The sequence below is a fragment of the Bombus fervidus genome, chromosome 6 (genome assembly GCF_041682495.2).
Source record: "Bombus fervidus isolate BK054 chromosome 6, iyBomFerv1, whole genome shotgun sequence".
Taxonomy (NCBI): Eukaryota; Metazoa; Arthropoda; class Insecta; order Hymenoptera; family Apidae; genus Bombus; species Bombus fervidus.
The window spans coordinates 14832315-14846936 of NC_091522.1; the positions used below are offsets into that span (position 1 = coordinate 14832315).

The following is a 14622-nucleotide window of genomic DNA, read 5'->3' on the forward strand; positions in this document are numbered from 1 at the left end:
ACGGTCCAATAACAAAGCGTTACAACACACCTTGGTGAGAAAACTGATCTCGAATCCGAAGGCTTGGCCGTTTTTCGAGCCGGAATTCATGTAATTGCCAAGCAGCAGAATAAGTTCGAGAATTTTCGCAAATTTTTTGCTACCTTTTACTTCTTCGCAGGCTGCCGTCCCCGCCACTATGTCCGGCTTTACATCTTGCACCAGTTCTTCGTATCGTAGCATGAAACTTAACGATCTCAGTCTCGGCAATAATCTCTTGATCGTCGATATCTATATAGTACACATCGATTCGAAAATGTTTCAATGATCTGAAACGTTCGACGAATCTTCGTCTTCCGCATGAGCGGAAGGCTGCTTCAAATATTTCAACTGTACTCACGGTAATGCAAAATTGTTCGGCCTCCGTCAAATCGTCGTACTGATCTTTGTAGAGTTGTAGTTTCGACAGTTGGTCCGGTGGTGGTAAATACTGTATCAGCCCTTGAAGTATATTGTCCGAGATAACGGGTCCTTCGCACTTGAGTAAACATGACTTCACCTCTTCGTACGACGTGTGTTTTAATGTACCATTAAGTAGTATAAGAATATTTTGCGCAGCTTTGCCATCCAGCACTTTCAGGTCTTTCACTTTCTTCGACGGAGCTGATCTGCGCAACCAGGAGGAAAGATAACGCATTACGTTAGCAAGATTCTTTGTGTTTCACATTTGAACAACAACGGATAATCGTTATTAGATTGAAAGAATGATTGGAACGCTGTCAAATTACTTGTCCACGACATCGTCGATTTTCTTCCCACTCGGTTTCGATGCGAACTTTTGAACTAAGCCGTCTAATATTTCGGGCCTGGCCAACTTATCCTCTTGCACTTTTGTCCAGAACGATTTTTCGGTAAGTTTATGCGGCATGATCTACGGCACGTGTCGCGTCACAATAGTTTTCTAATTAGAAGGAAAAGGAAAGTCGTATCTGATAGATATTCACCGCTTTCCAGTTTGCTCTCTTCAACGGTGCGTCAACTTCCCACTTTTTCTTCGGCTTCAGTCCTAAAGGTAGCGATTGTGGAGCAGCGTTCAAGCCTGGAACGAACCCGGGCATCATCGGTGGTGGTACCGGACCGAATCCTGGCATCGGTGGAGGTGCCGGTCCAGATCCCGATGGCATACCAGGCATAGGCGGTGGTGGAGGTCCCGCAAATCCGGGAAGAGGTGGCGGAGGTGGACGCGGCCCGCCGAAACCTGGTAGTGGCGGCGGCGGCGGCGGCGGTGGCATTCCCGATCCGGGTCCGCCCGCATTCGCAAGCGGAAGCGGCGGAGGTGGCGGTGGATTGGCTATTCCTGGTGTGGACGAACACTTCGCATTCTGTGTGCGTGTATCGTAAATCAAAGTGGCCAGTTATTACCAATTGACGTAAATTACAAACGTAGATTAAATGCAGAAATGTACTCGACCGAGCGAGTTTAACGACAAACTCACAGCGTTAACACCGGTCGATCTCGCTCCTCCTTGTTCCAGCTCCCTAATCTTGTTTTCCGCGTGTTGGAGTTTCGCCTCCGCTTCCTGCTTACTAGCTATGGCCTCTTCCAACTTTTGCGATACTTCGACCAATCGTCTTTCTTCCTCTGCCCGCGATTTCTCGACCAACGTATCGATCAACGGTTGGACGTCGATTTGAAAGCGCTTGGTTGCGCTAAAATCCGGATCACAGCCTGAACGGTGCAACACTATTTGCGATACGCATTCTTCTATCAATTTATAGTAGGCCGGCCTGTTGGAGGAAAAAGAAAAGAAAAGGGGAAGGAAAGGAAAGCAAAGGAAAGCAAAGCGTAGGAAAGAAAAAGGATGGAAGGAAAACAAAATAGTAATAGTAACGATAATAGAAATAATAAAAAAAACGATATCGATGAGTAAATATAGTATAACAGCATGCAAAAGGTTGTAACTCTTTCCTACCTCACCAGAGCATCGTCTCTGACGAATAAAAGATGTTGAAGTATCGACAAAAAATATGGTTCCGCGGACGTTTCCATCACCATATTTTTAATCACTTCGAAACAATCGTTTACATCGTCCAATTCCAATCGAACATGATCGAATCTTTGAACAAATTCTTCGTAATCTTCCTCCTTGTGATCGTTGAAAATTTTTAAATGTCTGGCCAGATCTTCGGATTCGTTCTTTTCCAATGTCTCTAAAATATCGGCCAAGCCGACTCGCATGATTTCATTTCGCAAATGCAATCTAAAGTCTAGTTCTTCGGCCGAAGAAATGATGGAATTGATAAGTTGAAGGCACTCCACCTATCGGAACAACGTGTCATCGGATTACGAACCAAACGAGAAGGAGAAAGGAGGAAAAGAGCGAAGAAACGAAAAGGTGGAAAATCAGTCGGAAGAGACTGGAAGAGAAGAAACGTACCCGTAAGTTCTCGTTCTTCTTGTTCATCAGGCCCTGTACGATCGGTAAAAATCTTTCCCTTCCTTTGAATTCACCGTTCATGGTGATCGCGTCCAAGACTTTCTTGTGGCTGTCGCTGGAAATGAGACAAACCGCGCCAAGCAATTTCACAGCTTCGGACATGACCGATGGTTTGGTCGGCTCTAACGATCTAGCTACGATCGTGAGTGCTTCGTGATGAGCCAACATCTCCTTTATGCCGACGGTGTTATTCATAATAGCCTTTAAACATCGGATGCATTCGTACTGTATTCGCTCGTACCGGTTGTCACTGTCACAGAACATGGAAAGGCATCAGTTTAACGTCATCCGAATCTGTTACAGCGAACAAAATAAAAAATAAAAATATAGTTCCGACAAGCTACAGTCGAGCCAACTATTCGAAAAGAAATCGCGGAGGAATCGCATTAGTATCCATCATCGCGAAATATTCGAACGGACTAATTTCGAATGGCTCTCGATTTTCGACTAGTCGACTAGCGCTATTGTACAGAGCATCGCATAGGCAGATCATCATGCAATTAAATACCGATTGTGAATTGATATTACGCGTTTCCTAGTTTAACTCTAATTATCCAACATTTAAGAAGGTATACTTTCAAAATAAATAATAAGATAAATAATAAGTAAAAAGCTATATATTGAAAAGAGCCGGTTGTCGGCATAGAACGGATAGAATTTCATCTAGAAGTATATGTTACATACATATGTATATGTAGAAGGTGCATTATACGATTATACACGTATAGGATACGCACGCGCGCTATCATACATACTTAAACGTGCACCAACGTTAATATCGAAAGCTAAAAATAAAAAAAGGAGACGATGCAGAAAAATCTATCTTGCTAATAAAATTAAAGCAAATAGTATTTTTACATAAATTACCTATCGTAATATATGAAGGCACTGCAATAGAATAACACGAACATTAGAAATTCTTAGTCGGACAATATCGAATACCGATGCTATGACACAACGCAACGATGTTTTTTTTATCGGTAATACTTACTTCCGATAGCATTCGTTGAGCGTTGCTAAAACCTGTTTCAATCCTTTGGTACCGAATTCTTGAACCCAACTCAAAGGATTGTTCGTCAACGCTATTCTTAACGATTCGATGCAGTTGTAGATTTTGTTGACGCTTAAATCGGGTTGCGCCAAATACTGTATGTAATCCGCTGGTTTATCAAATTTCGATCTATTCTCCTGTATGCTACCTTTGTAATGCAAAACCAGCATCTCCCTCTTCTTTGTTTCCGATTGCTGTCTCAAGGGCTCTTTCTTCTCCTCGGTCAGATTCATGTTGGCCTGTTTTTCGCGAAAACTTGATCATCTCGAAAACCTCCACGCGTGTCCAGATAGCGGTCGTCGATTGAGAAATCGACCTCAACTCACCAACATCTCCTCGAATTTGTCGTTCACCGTCTCTTTGTCCATTCTTTCGATGATACAACGTTGTTGTTCAATTTCATTGAAATCGTCACCGGAATGGGGTCGTGGTATAGTGTTGTTTCCCGAACCACTTCTGACCCCACCTCCACGCCCGGACTTTTTTGGCCGGCCGAACCATGTGTCCAGCTGAAACGAAAAATTAAAAAGAGATAAAACGAAAAAAAAAAAAAAAAAAAATATTCGACCGATCGCGTTCGTCATCGTTCTAATACGACCGGATGCTTTAACGCGGAAGCTTCGCACGCGCGTAGCATTTACACAGGGCGCCGGCGTTACGTTTTAATTTCCAATCGTACATCATCGTTCGACGAATCGACCGATAATCGTCCTTCGTCTACTGTATCAGCTTCTTCCTCGACGATAAACAGTTTCGCTTTTCGATATCGAGTCTTACCCAATCTGTGATCATCGGTCGATGTGTTCTCGTATACGGTAACGGTAACGATGCGCTAGAACCGCGCGACTCATCGGAGCTTCTCTCTCCGAATCGGATCTCTGACAGCTTCTACCACGTAAAAATTCCCGATATCTCTTGCCACTTCTTACATCGATACTTTTCAAATTTTTCAATGCTACAATCCGATCGAACACGACGTTATCGCGATATTACCACGATCTTTCTCAAGAAGATATCTTTCGCGATAAAGAGAACTTCATAAAATTAGCGATATTGGCGATTATTCGTGGCACGAGGCTTGTTTTCACACAGCGGTAAATCGACCAACGCGGGCGTATCTCTGGCTCGGATAGGCACTGAATCGTAGAGCGAAACGTATCCTCGAAGTAAGCTCGCGAGCGGATGGTAAGATCGAGTTAACGGCATTAAGAAGAGCGAGTCATCGAACGGGTCGAAAGAAGGGAAGTTTGAGATCGCGTTAGTCAGAGTGGCGGATTGGAGAGACGCGCGTGCGTAGTCGACGCGAGTCTACCCACGATCGGCCGAGTAGAAGATCGTCGTCGTGTCGTGTCGCGCATCGGTGTTTACACGTTCGCGCCTCTCGATGCGTTCATCGACGGATTCAAGAAACCAAACGTTTCCTCGACCTTCCTGACGTTTATCGCGACCCTACTTTCTCCGACAATTTCAGTCCCTTACGATCGTTCCAGCGCAGTTCCTTTCCTTTTCTCCTCTCGCTCTCTGTTTCTTAACTTTCGTTCTTTCGCGTAAAATGGATAGACGCGTAATTATTCCAATATCGATAGAATCGCATTCGTCAACCCCAAAGATAAACCGAGTGTTGACGATTCTCACGTTCGGTGTCTCCTACGTGATACTTTTCGTTGTACGTCATAACCGCGAATAGCTCAAGGTTGCGGCAGTTCGTATAAAAACGTGGTCTCAAAACGATGGAAGCGTCACTCGTGCCACAAAAGGTATTACGTTTCGATACGACTTCGCTTTCGAAATCCACGTCTAAACGCTAACCTTCCTATTGACTATAAAAACTGCAACAACAATTCGTTGATAACGCTGAACGTGACAAACAAGAAATATGTCGACGCAGAGTCACATAGTACGAGAAACGAAATATCGTTCGCGCGTGCATGAGATCAGTTGTGCGAATAATCGATGATGTAATCTACTAAGCTGACAGCTGACTCTACTTTCCTTTAATTTTTTCGTCCATCGTCTCTTATTCCTCTCGTTCCCTGCTTGTTCCTACGTCGGAAGAGCCAACTGTAACCGCTCCCGTAGGTTCTATTTACTTTAAATACCAATTCTCGATTATTTATACATCAACCGTTAGAAATAAACATAGCGTAAAGCGTTAGAAATCTTCTGAATTTGTGGAATGTGAATGATGGAACAGAGAAAACCGGTTTTTATTCGTTAAGCTCTTCTAAAATTCTTGAAAACATTGGAAAAGATCTTAGTTACAGTAAAAGAGAAGAAAAGAGAACGAGAAAAGGAACGAAGAAGGAGATGAAGGGAATGAGAGAGAGAGAGAGAGAGAGAGAGGGGGGGGGTCAGGGGTGTGGAAGCGACAGAAACCGATATGAAAAAAAGATGAAATGGAAAGAGTCAAGGTATATCAAACTAAATTGTCGCGTCCCTGATAGCTTGTTACCTTGTCCTAGTATCTCATACGTCGTGCATTACGCTTTCGTGGAATAATTGTCTTTTCCGTATGCGAAACAATTTACCTTGAACGATCGTTGTGACTCATACGCGACGACACTGTTATTTTCGATTACAACGGTCGAAAATTTGACCACCTTTTCTTACTTATTCAGTCGGAATTGAAATTTATTTCGATTTAATGCCTTTTCCGTTATCGCGTTGCGCCGCAAAGAAACTGATAATTATACGGCAGGAAATGTAACATATATACTTACATACGTATACGTATATACACCGTATCGCTATTTCGCGTTTGACAAACGTATATGCATATTCCGCTACTCAAAAATATCCTAATTTTGTCTTTTCTACGTTTTCTCTCCCTTTTCTTTTTTCATTTCTATACATGTGCATATACTATAATGTTGACGTTACACGTTCATTTCAATTTGCTGGATATATCTTACTTTTTACATTTTCATTAAATTTTCTAACTGTTAACAATAAAATACTTACGAAACCTACAGATGTTTTGTCTTTCCTGTTGGCCATAGCTTAATCTCCTTCAATTGTTACCTTCTATTGTACATTTTTCTCTTCTGTAAGAAATATAAAGAACTTTGTATAAGCATAAATCTTTAGTAATGGTCTACGCATCAATGACATAGACCGCTTTATGTCGGAATAACTACTTTACTGATAAGTAGCTGTAATTACTTCAACTAATTTTAGTTAATATTTTAGCTGATTGTACGTGATAATGTTTTAAACTTGGAAAAGCACCAACAGGTGGTTCCTGAAACCAAACTACTGCGTATGATTAAATGATAATCAAATATCATGTACAATATCTTTATATTAAACTAAAGTATAGTAAATCTAAGCTAGTAAATAATGACTATCGCTCTTGACTCTTATCTTTGATTCTTATTTAAGCAATGTAAATTAAATGTTTAATGGATCAAGCCGCTATCAAGCTATTTTATACAAGAAAATTTTCTCAATATGAGATATTTGCTGAAAACGACGATACCACGAAGGTAGCACCAGTAAAAGTAGTTAACTCCGATAATACATTTTACTTGAATATAAAATGACCTTTTTTACACAATTGTTTTGAATACTTACCTGATTTGATTTAAAATTTTATTCACCAAGGGATACACTTTTGGTAACCATAAATTCAGCGTTGTTCGCATTCATTCGTAACTTGTATAAAATTAATTCGGCGATCAAACTTAATAATTTGCAATAAACCATAGGAAAAATACTTGCAATTTCTTGAGCGAACTAAAATGATCTTTCCACAGATAAATATTCATTTCATCCGTTATGACAATGGAACACCTGCCAATACGATACAACCTCCTAAGGAGAGAAAAATCGTCAAATTATTAACTAAAATTTCTACACTTTCACGCAAAAAGGTAATGAACTATAAAACGCTGATAACGAATTACATCGACTAGGGAAAGAAAACCGTCACATCAGTTAATATTCGTTAAACGAATAACCGTACCACAACGAGTAGCATGCGGAGAAACGTTGCTCGAACACCAGCGCCAATCAGCAACGAACCGCAAATGCTCGTTTCGCCGCACGTACCTATCTACGTCGGTATTGTAGAAATTCTTTTATCGCTAATGACTGCTGCTTCCCTCCTATAACTCTCTTGCCTATTATATTCTAACGGTAGACGCGTAACCAACACCAAACGGTATTGTAATACTCTAGTAATTATTACATTGCATATAATCTATAAATGTATTGCCGTAGTGTGAAATGATATCGAATAACGATTTCTATATAGAATGCAAAACATTTATTGGTTTATATAGATTTCATTAAATTTAAACTATATCAGTTCTGTGCATACATATTAAAGTAGAATTATTACCGCTCATCACATTAAAAATGTATGTACAATGCGCGATTTCACTGTTATTCGTGTACCGAACTACTGCTAGGTAGAAATTGATGAACAAATATTAATCCTTCTGGAAATTTCTCTTTCCAAAAAGATAATTTTATATCTGAATTCGTTTCTACTAGTATCGCTCGTGTAAACACAATGAATGCGATGTTTCTATAAAAATATATCTTTAATGAAAGATAAAACGACTGTTTCTTCGATTGATTCGATCTAGTTTACGAAATATTAAATTTTTCTTTCTCTTATGGAATTTCTTACTGTATTTATTTAGAAACATGCACTATAAAAGAGAAATCGAGTTACTATTTCACACGATATACATACTGACTATTCGTAGTTAGATATTATGTACATAAAATTAACTTCGCGGTTGATTTTAGTCGATATACGTATGTATACATACATACATATATACGAGGGGTTGTATGTAAATAAATACATACATAAATCTACGCGTATGTGTCAACGATATTTTGTTAGTTAATACGTATTATACATGCTAAACTCGTTTCGATGAAATAATAATCAAAGATACATCGATCGCATTGTTGTATGGTAAGTACGCGATACTTTTAGCAGGCGATTGGAATAAAAAGATATACGCGTTTCCTAAGATTATATGCAAGGGATAACGCGAATTAAACTTTATAATACAGTTTAATTTCAAAGATTAAAAAATTTGTACAGTCTCAACAAATATCTTTCATCCGAGATTAAGAAATCGAAATGTGCTCGCTTCAACTCGGTAATCGGATCGTTATTTTACAAATGACAAGGATATATCTAGTTTCTTACGAAATTTCAACTAGCCTCGGTCCACCACGTAAACAATAGCTTTTCACAGTAATAACGTGTATTGCCTGTTGTATCGCGGTAATTAATTCGTGGATAATAAATTTACCAAAATTACTATACCGAGGATTTAAAAGCTCGTGAAACTTAAAAAACATTTTTGATAGGAAGAGAAAGTAACTGGCAATGTTTGAAATTACGACCTTATGCTACAGAAGGAGGGAGTGTTATGTCGAGTTGCGATGTAACGCTATACATAATTTAATATAAATCCGACATATGTATTAATTCTAAGTCAGACATGTCGTATCACTTGTTGATTTCGCGATCGTTATAGACATTGAAAAATAATGCAATCTTTTTTTGTATTATTTTTATAATTTTTTCCCTTTTTTCTTGCAAAAATGACGTAATGCTATATCGCGGAAGCGAAAACTATACTCTTTCTCGCATCCGATTATAAAATATATGAAGTCATTCATTCATCAGAGTCGTTCTATGTACAAGCTAAATGTACATAAGAATTTATAAATATATACTGCAATAAAAAAAGTAACCGTTTATACTGTGCACCAAAGGCCATGTCGTCGTATATTTTAAATCGCTTTCCATGCTTTTGCTAGTTGCCACTATAAATCTTGCGACCATTTCACACTAGGTACGCAATATTTTATTCGATAATAATCCTGCTCTTAAAATACGCATTAAATCAGTTGCAAACAGATATTGTGAAATAATTGGCGAATACACGACGGACAAAACGAAATCGTTAAGTTCGCGTGTCTCTGTAATGTTCACGATATAATTATACATACTACAGACCCAAGTTTTCAATACGCTAATTGTTACATAAAAACATTGCCATATTTCAGCACTCATTATATAGAAACTTACATAATCATTGCATATATAACTCCTATACCTTTTCAAAGATACGACGCAAACGAATGAACAATCAACTATTTTCGTATATAAATGTCAATCTTACGTAAAGATTAAACATTATCTTACATAATTAATCGTGATTAACAAATAACTTTATCGTAGCATAATGTTTCACATTCAAAATGTTCTACGAAATTCGTAAATTACCAGTTACCTCAACGCAATCTCTTTTTATCTTTTTTGCAAGTTTATGGATTATGGGTACAGCATTGCCATTTATCTAGCAGAAACACGCGAGTATGTTTTAATTTGAAACAAAGATAAAAAGACTGTTACTCTCACTCTCCCGTTCCCCTCGTTCGCCGAGGAAAATGAAAATTAGTTAAAAAAAAAACAAAAAAAAAAAAAAAGGAAAAAAAAAGAAGGAAACGGAATGGAATATACGAAAAGAAAGAAAGAGACGAACAACGACGGAAAGGAAAGGAAGGAAATATTCTCGATAAAAAGGAGTATTCGTTTCCATGTCCATCTAAGAAAAGACATAGATTCGATCTATGAACAATGTTAACGGCATAAAGTTGGACAATATACCGTACACATCTACGAGACCGCGAGGTATTATGTTATAATAGACATAATATAGGAATTAGATCCCCGTTTAAAAAAAATCATGCTAGAAATATACTTTACAAAAGCAAAAAAGGAAAAATAGGAGAACGACGAACAAAGAGCATAGGAAAATAAGATGTGTAAGCTATGCGTTGAATATGTATAATCAATACCTGCTTTACGTAGTAAACTTAGAAAAAGAAAAATTATAAACACCATACAAGATATATTAAGCAATAACCGCGTTATTATCGATATAATAAATACCGTTATGTTTGCAAATAAACGCAAGAGGCATGTGTTTATTACGTGGAACTTGGGTATTGATTATACTAAAATATTTAGTTATACGCAAGAAATATTTGATTAATCTTAACCGTTGTAACAGTATTAAAATATTTGCGATTTTCTTTCAGTGTAATTTGTCGTTCAGCTAATAATAATAATGATAATAATAAAAAGCAAGTTTTATGAAATGCCAAAAAATATCCAATGACGTTCAACTATCGAGAAGGATTGGCATCAGTTAATAGAAGTTCCAGATTTGTATATCTCCCACATTTTAAATGTGATAGACGATTTAAATGCTGATTGAGCGTATTTGCAGCAATCGGTCGACAAGGTGCGACACAGGGTGGAGTTTCACCAATTATTTCGATGATGTTTGTTATGAAAGATGACCAATCCGAAGACGAAGAATCATCCGTGGTATATAATTTTTCTGCTTGTTCAAACATCGAAGCAATTACAGATACACCAAACTAAACAGAAAAGCGTACAAATGTAGAAACCGATGTACAAAGAAATCGATGTACAAAGAAATGCGGAAACATAAAAGTTTTAACAGTAAGATTAATAAACAAACCTTGTTTGTCAAAGCAAAAGCTAAACTGTTGTTCTTGATTGGTTGACTAGCGGAATCAGACAGCGATCGAGCTAGTCGAAGTATTGTACCGAAGTTGTGTACGGTATCGAACCAACGTTGGAATTCCGAATGCAGATTCATCAATAGATGGGAATCTCTACGTCCTATCATAGCTAATCCTCGAAATATCACATTCCATATTTCTTCTAATTGATTGCGATGTTCCGTTACATTCAAATATGGAAGAAACCTCAATAACAGCGTCTGTGGTAAACAATGATATTCGAATGATAGAGACATAGTTTTAAGAAAGAGAAAACCGAGTTTCTCCCTTTTCCTTGTTTTTAAATTTTTCTACTTTTTTTTAACAGCATAATATTTCATTCTTAACTCTTACTTACCTTTCCTTTTCGAATACTTAGCATGCTTGGTAATTTATCATCTTGTATTAATTGGAGAAAAGCCGATAACATCATATTTATAAAATCTGTACTGCTTTTCTTATGATTATTTGCTTCGTTCTCGCCTTCTTGATTTTGTTGTTGTTCGTTAAGCAGAGCCAAAGGATTGTGTAGATCTTCTAGTCTCAATTGGATTATATATAACTGAAATTATAATGGTTCATGTAATAGATGCTTGCAGATAAGAAAATAGAACGTTGCTAATTAAACGGGCTAGAGAAAAAGCTAATACCCTTTCAATTTCCAGTAACAATTGCCTTGTCCGTTTCGTATCTTTTTGCTGTATTTGAGTAGTTAATTGAGGATCACTATTCGGTACAACATCCATGTCAATGACTTTTCGTGGTGCAATAACACTGGCGAACTGTAATTTTCCCAAAGAATTTTCAAACTGTGCCGGTATATATATGGGCCTTGAAAGCACATGTGGTTGTTCTCGATCCCTGGAAATAAACGTAATAACGAGACTGATAAAGAGATCAGGTGAAAACCCCGAAATTGAGAAAAAAAAGAATAAATAAAGTGAGAGAGAGAGAGAGAGAGAGAGAAAGTGAAACAATGAAATAGAAGAATATGATTTACCTGGAATCTCTATGATAACTATTATTATTGTTATTGTTGTGTTGCTTTTTATCTTTTTGTTCTTGGTTTATACTCTGTCTGTTTCTTCTATCGCAGAAAACGATATAGTAATAATCGTCGACATAAGGCTCGTTTGTATTAAGTTGCAATAACTGAATATTAATTAACCACTGTTTCTCTCGACTACTCATGAGACCGGCGTATTCATCGTATTCTCCCGAACCTATCACACCATTCATTCCTTGACAGTGATGATTATAATGATATTGTCGCTGATTATTTCGATCATGGTTACGATGATATTGGTTATTTTTAAAAAATGGTTGATGACTTCCTTGTTGCTCCCCATGATGGAAAGCTCTATTTTGATTTCTTTGATTTCCAGAATGCGAAAAAGAATGTTGCTGTTGCTGATGACCAGTCTGATTGCTAGAGAAAGGTGGTATTATGCTATGGTCGACTCGTAAATACGAATGAGGACATAAATTCGAAAGCGGTGCTTGCTGCAAAAATACGATAGACTTTAGTAAAGAAAAAAAACTTTTCTTACGAAGCTTTTCTTAAAAGATTTACGTCGAACTAACTATCAAGTAAACGATAAAACTTACTGGTGGAAAATTATTGCAAAACGAATTATGAATCGGTTGTCTCTGAGTAGCATGTGGGAGCATCAAATGTGCCGCTAAAGGATATCTTAATACATTTCCAGTTTGATCTATGGAAATAAATGCGTTGATTTTAGAAGAAAACAACATGTATTCGTGTTTGTATTTTCCGGATTTGTCTGTGTTAAAATTTAATCATTGCGAAAATGTACTTACTGGGTAATAATCTAGGGTGCTGTAAAAACTGAGGATGAGGAAATCTCACGTTTGGTGGTAAAACAACAGGATGCGGAGGTGGTATACCCAACCCTGGTGGGAAGCGCGGTGGTGCAGATAATGATTCAAACAAAAGCGATCCATCCGATTTCTGTTGTTGTTGATGTTGTTGTTGCTGCGTCTGAACAGGTTTATTTAATCTAGGTGGTGGCCTGTTTGCAATTAATCCCTTTTCTAGTTGTTCAACGGTGCAAACATTGGTTAATGAGGATGTTAAGCTTAACGGTGGTCGAAGTTTAGGAAGGGATAAGTTGGAAGGACAATCCCATACTCCAGGGCGTGGAATGATACCTTCTTTCTCATCAAGTACCAAGTGGGATAAATTATCTTCAATATCTGTATCAGTTACATTCTGTAATAATAATCATATCAGTGAATAAGTATAGTTAGTCTGCCATTCGGTATAGATATTCTTTGTAAGAAAAAGATAACGCTCAGAAGCATTTACTTTTTTATCTAAAGTACTTTGATGATGAGGACGATTGGATTCTGTAATTTCTGCAAGTTTTTCATGGTCTTTTTCCCAATCGCCAATAGTGGCTTCAGAACCAAACGTTTCATCGTTTAGAGCATCATATTCTTCCTCTTCTCCCAGATCATCTTCCTCGAATGGACACCCAAGACCATCCTCTAAACTGTTATTCTGTATAGATGAGAGTAAACAAGGTAAATAAAATAAAATAAACTAAAAAGACACGTTACTATGAACAAGCTATCGTGGATAAAAATCAATTCTTTCGAGCGCGAGATAGACAAAATTTCGACAGGATAATGAGATAAAGATACGCGAGTAATAGGAAACTATTCAATGATCATTCGTTTTTCTGGCATTGTTAAAACGATAGGCATAGGAGTCGTCGAACGGAAAACTAGAACAAAACAAAGTAGAAGAAAAATTAGGATAATAATAATTAACACGAAGACGGTAGTGTTAATGACCTTTGAAGGGATCAAACATTGGTGAGGTTATGCGACGTACCTTCATAACGACTCGAGGAGGTATTGATATCTACTACGTACTTAGAAACGATATACGTACACACAAAGAAATAATATGCGAATTCAAAATATTAGAAATTAGGTAAACAGACTTTGTCGATTCATATATTATAAATAAGATACTGGCTATCGAGAAACTACACGAACACTGTTCAATTCTTTCTACTCCGGTGAAACCACGACGCGATTCTTAGTAAAAGAGTCGTGCTCGATCTCGTACTTTCGTCACGCTGTTTCCCACTCTTTTCAAATAAAGTTAGGAACCTAGGGTTCAACCAATAGAAACAGGCTTACTTACTGCAAGCGACGTATCAAAACCGAAAAAGAAGTCTGCCATTTGTTGAAATTAAATGTGCAAAATGACATGTTCTGACCAAACGTCAAGCGATACAAAATGCATCAGCTGTCATGGCGGTCATACTGTATAAACTCACAGCTGTATTCTAGATGTCGCACTCGTTCCTAGAAAAGCTATAGAATATTTACTACTTTGTGACTAGAAGTTAGAACTAGACCAATGGGAAGAAGATATCAAATTTTGCGTGTTTTTCTCGCTTGAATCAGCCGTAATAGTTGTGTGTATACTCGCCATTAAGAATGCGAAGGATATCGAGGCGCTCCTAGACTACGCGTGCATACGAT

At 37.8% G+C, this 14622-nt stretch overlaps 2 protein-coding genes and 1 long non-coding RNA gene across 4 annotated transcripts in view; 1 reads left to right on the top strand and 2 right to left on the bottom strand.

Annotated features, from left to right (window-relative positions):
* Dia (diaphanous related formin 1) overlaps nt 1–7236 on the bottom strand; it is a 16510-nt gene extending 9274 nt beyond the window's left edge. Inside the window, exons 1-12 of one of the 2 annotated variants that reach the window (XM_072005468.1) lie at nt 7102–7236; nt 6490–6572; nt 3855–4037; nt 3469–3767; nt 3345–3365; nt 2418–2727; nt 1953–2299; nt 1476–1767; nt 984–1361; nt 768–910; nt 380–647; nt 31–270 (exon numbers count right to left, since the gene is read on the bottom strand). In XM_072005468.1, coding sequence (XP_071861569.1) covers nt 31–270; nt 380–647; nt 768–910; nt 984–1361; nt 1476–1767; nt 1953–2299; nt 2418–2727; nt 3345–3365; nt 3469–3767; nt 3855–4037; nt 6490–6525 — 2517 coding nt within the window. In that variant the 5' untranslated portion in view covers nt 6526–6572; nt 7102–7236. The remainder of the gene's footprint in view (nt 1–30; nt 271–379; nt 648–767; nt 911–983; nt 1362–1475; nt 1768–1952; nt 2300–2417; nt 2728–3344; nt 3366–3468; nt 3768–3854; nt 4038–6489; nt 6573–7101) is intronic. The other variant, XM_072005467.1, reaches the window with a different exon arrangement.
* On the top strand, nt 5045–9230 carry LOC139988310 (uncharacterized). Its single transcript, XR_011800065.1, has 2 exons — nt 5045–5939; nt 6718–9230. It is a non-coding gene; the product is annotated as an uncharacterized lncRNA (long non-coding RNA).
* Patr-1 (Protein associated with topo II related - 1) lies at nt 8545–14433 on the bottom strand. Its single transcript, XM_072005476.1, has 9 exons — nt 14279–14433; nt 13430–13624; nt 12922–13333; nt 12709–12815; nt 12101–12603; nt 11751–11961; nt 11459–11662; nt 11058–11321; nt 8545–10953 (listed from the first exon to the last, which is right to left on the bottom strand). Exons 1-9 carry the CDS (start codon nt 14315–14317, stop codon nt 10696–10698), a joined length of 2193 nt encoding a protein of 730 aa, XP_071861577.1. The 5' UTR covers nt 14318–14433; the 3' UTR covers nt 8545–10695.
* Nucleotides 14434–14622: the final 189 nt, after the last annotated feature.